The sequence below is a fragment of the Salvia splendens genome, chromosome 15, assembly GCF_004379255.2.
Source record: "Salvia splendens isolate huo1 chromosome 15, SspV2, whole genome shotgun sequence".
In the NCBI taxonomy this organism is placed as follows: Eukaryota; Viridiplantae; Streptophyta; class Magnoliopsida; order Lamiales; family Lamiaceae; genus Salvia; species Salvia splendens.
In genome coordinates, this window is record NC_056046.1 from 26932420 (window position 1) to 26938554 (window position 6135).

The 6135-nt window shown below is 43.2% G+C and overlaps 1 protein-coding gene across 1 annotated transcript; it reads left to right on the forward strand.

Annotated features, from left to right (window-relative positions):
- Nucleotides 1-477: 477 nt before the first annotated feature.
- On the forward strand, nt 478-3693 carry LOC121766938. The gene is made up of 3 exons (XM_042163166.1): nt 478-1591; nt 2377-2505; nt 2666-3693. Exons 1-3 carry the CDS (start codon nt 478-480, stop codon nt 3691-3693), a joined length of 2271 nt encoding a protein of 756 aa, XP_042019100.1.
- The last annotated feature ends 2442 nt before the right edge of the window (nt 3694-6135 follow it).

Consider the following 6135-nt stretch of genomic DNA (forward strand, 5'->3'; position numbering starts at 1 on the left):
TGTAAAGTTGACATATCATATTGGCTCTAGGCCTATAAAGTGTGTATTATTGTAATCTAATTGATACGAGTGAATAAACGAAAATACTTCCCCAATCTTCTTCATGGCATCAGAGCAGATGAAGATCTGGCTCAGAAAAAATTCATCATAGCCAAAGCAACCCCAATACCAATCTCGGTCAAGAGGCCGAGAATCAATCCTTACCAAACAACATACCCTTTACGGCCATCCAAGCCCCTTGGCCTAACGGTAAAGGGTGCTGGATACCGCGTCCATCCTGGAGGTCTCGAGTTCAAACCCTGGGTGGCGTAATTTGTCTTTCCTCCTTCATATATATGATATAAATATATGAAGTTAATTTAAAAAAAAAAAAAAAAAAACATACCCTTTACGGCCAAGAGGCTGAAATCCCTGCACAGAAAAACCATGACCGATTTAGAGTCAGAAAATACCAAACCAACAGTTCAACCCTAAAAAATGAAAGCCAGCAAAAATGTCACTGTTGCATTCAAATTGAATGGCAAAAATTATCCATTATGGGCGAGATTGATGAAGGTCGCAATAGGCAGCCGAGGTGGGTATTCCCACATCAGAGACCCCCCACCAAAACCAGAAAGCGCCGAGTACACCGAATGGGAGGAAACCGATCTAGTGGTTTTTTCGTGGATAATCGACAATATCGAAAACGATAAAATCGCCTATTTTGCCCACCATCAAACCGCGAAGGCGATTTGGGATAATCTCGCTGTGACCTTTGAAGGCAAGAGAGATTCGTATCTCATCTATGATCTGGAAGACAAAGCCATTGCGCTCCGACAAGGAAGTATGGATCTGGAGACGTACTATAGGCGAATCCACGGACTGTGGATAAATGTTGATCGATGCTGGAAGCAACCAGTAGACTGCTGCGACAAAGGAGTCAAACAATTCCGCGAATTCTCCAACACAACGAGGCTGTTCAAATTTCTCACCGGGCTCAACCCAGAATACGACACTATCCGACGAGATATCCTCAAAGATGAGGAACCTTATCCCTCAGTCGAAGAGGCCTACGGACGGGTCCAGAGGGAGGCGGCTCGATTGAGGATCATGCCACCGGCATCCCCTAAAACCGGCAAAGACCTCAGCGTTGGGAGCACCGATACATCATCGGGAGAGATTGGATACGGCTTCAGAGCACAAAGGGAGAGATCGTCCAGCAAAGGACCACCACGACCACCGCCGACCGAAGTCAGTCACCAAACCGGAGGACGCGTTGACAAAAGCAAATTATGGTGCTCGCATTGCGGGAAAAACAAACACACGAGGGATACCTGCTTCCTTCGCGTAGGATTCCCGGATTGGTGGGACAAAAAACAAAAAGCACGGGCCCAGATCAAGCTAGCAGCCGTCGGAATCAATGAGACGGGACAGAGACAGGGGATTTCCCAAATTCAGCACCGAGATGGATCGAATGGAGGGGGGAAACAAATTGACAACCATGAGTACTCCGGCGATAACAGCGATGGTGGCGGAAGTGGTGTCCGGGTCGGAAACTTCGTCGAGCGGACGGGAGCCCAAACGGAACTCCCGAAGTGGAACAGCGGCGGAGGTAACGGGTTTGGTCTTCGACCAAACCCAACAAACCCTACTTATTTACTGAATTTGCAGAAAGCCCCCCTGTTAAATCACAATCCCAAAAAGGACCCCCCAGATATACATGTAATTAAGAGAAGCCCCAACAGTTTTCCAATTCAAGAAGACACCCCACAGATTTACATATTGTTAAAAAACACCCCAGACGTCTACCACTATCACAAATGCACCCCACTATTAACCATATTTGCACATATAACAGATTTACACCTTTGAGAGAAATTTCCGCTGCTTTTTCTGTGCAAAACATAGATAAGGGTAATAGGAAGGGTTGGATTTTTTATTGTGGTGTTACAGACACTATGACTCCAGAGATTTCTGATTTTAGTGATTTCAAACAGGTTACTGAGACTTACATTAGAATAGCAAATGGGGAACTAATAACAGTAGCCGGGGCGAGAACCATTAAAATTTCTCCTACTCTTCAATTATCAAATTGCCTATTTGTCCCTAGCCAGTCTCAACGTTTGATGTCAGTAAGCCGTGTGACCCGAGAATTGAATTGTACACTCCTAATGTATCCATCTTTCTGCATCTTACAGGATATTCGGACGAGGAAGATCATTGGGCGTGGCACTGAGAACCAGGGGCTCTACTACGTGGATGGGGTAGCTCAACATGGCAGTGCAATGCTGGCTCACGGATCCACGAGAACAGAGGCTTGGGTGTGGCACAGAAGACTTGGACATCCGTCCCAGGGTTATTTTAAACTTTTGTTTCCGAATTTTTCTTTACCTAAAGATTTTGCTTGTGAAACCTGTGTTTTGGCCAAGAGCCACAGACAATCCTTTAAACCTTCAGATACTCGTATGAAATTCATGTTTGATTTAGTGCATGCTGATGTGTGGGGGCCTGCACCGGTTATTGGGGGTAACGGGTTTCGATATTTTGTGACATTCATAGATGATTCCACTAGAATGACCTGGATTTACTTTTTGAAACATAAATCTGAAGTAGCTGACAAATTCATCTGTTTTCTTTCACATGATCCAAACCCAATTCCACACTACCATCAAAATCCTTCGTTCAGATAACGGGAGGGAATTTGTTAATCACACCATGACTGACTTCTTCCAGAAAAACAGCCTATTACACCAAACATCTTGCGCCTACACCCCTGAACAAAATAGAGTCACCGAAAGAAAAAACCGAACCATCCTAGAAATCACCCGCGCCATCATGATTGAATCAAACGTACCAAAAACCCTTTGGCCTGAAGCTGTTGCAACATCTGTCTATCTCATCAATAGACTCCCGACCAAAGTCCTAAAAATGAAAACTCCCCTTGATATCCTTTCCCAACAAGCCCAAATACCTGAATCCCTCAGCCTGTCACCGAAGGTCTTTGGATGTACCGTCTACGTCCACATTCCCAAACACGAAAGAACAAAATTCTCCCCATGTGCAACTAAGTGCGTCTTCGTGGGGTATGGGGTAAACCAGAAGGGATATAGATGCTTCGATCCTAGTACTAAGAAAATCATCACCACTATCAACTGTGACTTCCTTGAAACCGAGTTTTTCTATAACCACCACCTTAGCAGTCAGGGGGAGAAGTCCGATAGCTCTCAAAATAATCATGGGGACTGTCTAAGCTGGTTTGTATCACCTCCAAGCCACTCGATTGAGGATCCACCAGAGTCTGTGGACACTGTCGCCGAGCAAGCCCCTCCAGAGTCCCCTCAACCACGTCCATCTGATCCGCCTCAACCGGTATCTGAGGTATGTCAAAACTTAGCTCCTGAAGTAGATACTACAGAGAGTACTAACCATGCAGAGATGGAAGACAACACTATAGATGGGGACACAGGGAGGTATGTGCTTCCACCACGGGCCAATCGAGGTGTTCCTCCGAAGAGGTATTCCCCTGAGAAGATCGGGAAGAAAAGCAGATATGGAGTGGCAAATTTTGCTCAGGGAAACATGACGAAAATGGCCCGAGCATTTGAGGCTGCGTTGTATGAAGAACATGAGATTCCACACAGCCGAAGAAGCAATGAAGTGCAAACACTGGAAATAGGCAATGCTTACGGAAATGAAAGCCTTGATGAGAAATGACACTTGGGTAAAAGAAAAACTGCCAAAATGAGCAAAGGCCGTGGGATGTAGATGGGTGTTCACCATCAAAAGAAAACCGGATGGATCGATCGATCGATATAAGGCTCGACTGGTTGCAAAGGGGTACACCCAAACATACGGAGTTGACTATGCTGAGACGTTCTCCCCAGTGGCAAAGATCAACACGGTACGGGTACTCTTTTCAGTAGGAGCCAACAGAGACTGGCCTCTCCATCAGTTCGATGTTACTAATGCCTTCCTACATGGCGAATTGCCCAAGCACGTGTTTATGGTACCTTCACCAGGATTCATCGATGAATTTGGAACCGGAGAGGTATACAAGCTGAAGAGAACACTCTATGGACTTAAACAGTCCCCGAGAGCATGGTTCGGTAGGTTCACCGAAGTGATGAAGAAATATGGCTACCAACAGAGTAACTCAAATCACACACTGTTTCTCAAGAAGAAAAATGGAAAGATTACATGCCTCATCATTTATGTAGACGATATGATTATCACAGGAGACGACGAAGAGGAGATAGGCGAATTGAGGAAGAACTTATTCACAGAGTTCGAGATGAAAGATCTAGGCCTCCTCAAGTACTTCTTGGGCATCGAAGTCTTGAGATCGAATCAAGGGATATTCATAAACCAGAAGAAATATGTGTTTGATCTTCTCGCAGAGGTGGGGATGATAGATTGCAAACCTGCTGACACTCCAATGATACAGAACCATGGATTGCAGATACGGGAAAGGGAAAAGCTCACTGACAGGGGGAGATACCAGAGATTAGTAGGTAAACTGATCTATCTGTCGCATACTCGTCCAGATATAGTATACGCTGTGGGAGTCGTCGGCCAGTTCATGCACTCACCACAGGAAGATCATTGGGAAGCAGCTGTGAGGATCGTCCGATACTTAAAAGGAACGGCAGATCATGGGGTGTTATTTGGAAAACATGGTCACTTGGAAGTACACGGGTTCACTGATGCTGATTGGGCAGGAACCCCAACGATAGGAGGTCAACCGCAGGATATTTCACTTTTGTGGGAGGAAACCTTGTTACTTGGAGGAGCAAGAAACAGAAGGTGGTTGCGTTGTCAAGCGCGGAGGCAGAATTCCGAGGCATAAAGAGTGGTCTCACATAAATACTATGGTTGAAGAGACTCATGACGGAACTTGGTCTTCATCCGTCACAACCGTGTAAGTTGTTTTGTGATAATAAAGCTGCGATTAGCATTTCAGAGAATTCAGTTCAACATGATAGAACAAAACACGTGGAGGTGGATCGGTATTTCATAAAGGAGAACATTGAGGCAAAAATCGTCGAGCTTCCATTTGTCAAGTCCGAAGACCAGTTGGCTGACATATTGACTAAAGCCGTGAACTCAAAGTCGTTTCAAGAAGTACTAGACAAGTTGAGTGTTGGAAACCCCATCACTTAACTTGCGGGGAGTGTTGGAAGATATCGTTGATTATGCCAAAGATACCGAAAGATCAATCACAATAACTTGTGATTGATCTACTTCCTAAGATAGATGATCCTCATCAATGTAAAGTTGACATACCATATTGGCTCTAGGCCTATAAAGTGTGTATTATTGTAATCTAATTGATACGAGTGAATAAACAAAAATACTTCCCCAATCTTCTTCAGTTACAAACTAAAATATGGTAAAGGATGATGGTATAAGAGATGTGTGAAATTGGGATTGAGTTCAACTCCAGAATTGGTCGAAAACAACTTCTTTCTTGCTTTGATAAAATGTGAATTATGGAGCAGATTTTGAGTATGTGAAAAAGTAACATGTAATTGAGATATTAAATTTGGTGACTTTTGGTTGCAGATTGAGGGATCGGATGTGAATTATGAGAAGATTTTGGTCACCCCAAGTTAGTACTTTATTTTATTTGGTTTATATTGAATTATTTCGTTATCATAGAAAGATGTGAGTTATCATATGATCACATCTTTACGTGATGCACTATTAAGTTTAACTCAAATTAAAAAATAGCAGGATATCCCAAAGTCGAATTCGTCTTAATTAGTACTCCCTCCGTTCCATGTTAATAGAATCATTTTTCTATTTTGGGAAGTTTCAAGTTAATTGAGTCATTTCTATTTTTGGACAAAAGTAACTCTCCTTCTTACTTTACTCTCTCTTCATCTCTCTTACTTTTTTCACCAACAATTTAACACACTATTTTTAAACTGTGTGCCGAAAAGAAATGTCTCTATTAACAAGGAATAGAGGAAGTACCATTGTCCATACTACTCCATAAATTAGTTTATAGTTGTATTAAATTTTTTTGTCTAGGATCACTAGCAAACAACACACCTATTAGAAAAATAGAATTTTCAAATCAAATTGTCATGTTAGGCAGTTATTTTGATGCGGCTATGTTGTCAATAGTCACTTCAATGTTGGTGAAATGTACTC

What these genes read in the sequence shown, in the direction of transcription:
- LOC121766938 (XM_042163166.1), top strand. Translation starts at nt 478, where the DNA reads ATGAAAGCCAGCAAAAATGTCACTGTTGCATTCAAATTGAATGGCAAA. An exon ending in GAAGTGGAACAGCGGCGGAG is followed by an intron (nt 1,592 to 2,376) that starts GTAACGGGTTTG and finishes CTTTACCTAAAG; the next exon opens with ATTTTGCTTGTGAAACCTGT. An exon ending in GCCTGCACCGGTTATTGGGG is followed by an intron (nt 2,506 to 2,665) that starts GTAACGGGTTTC and finishes TCCTTCGTTCAG; the next exon opens with ATAACGGGAGGGAATTTGTT.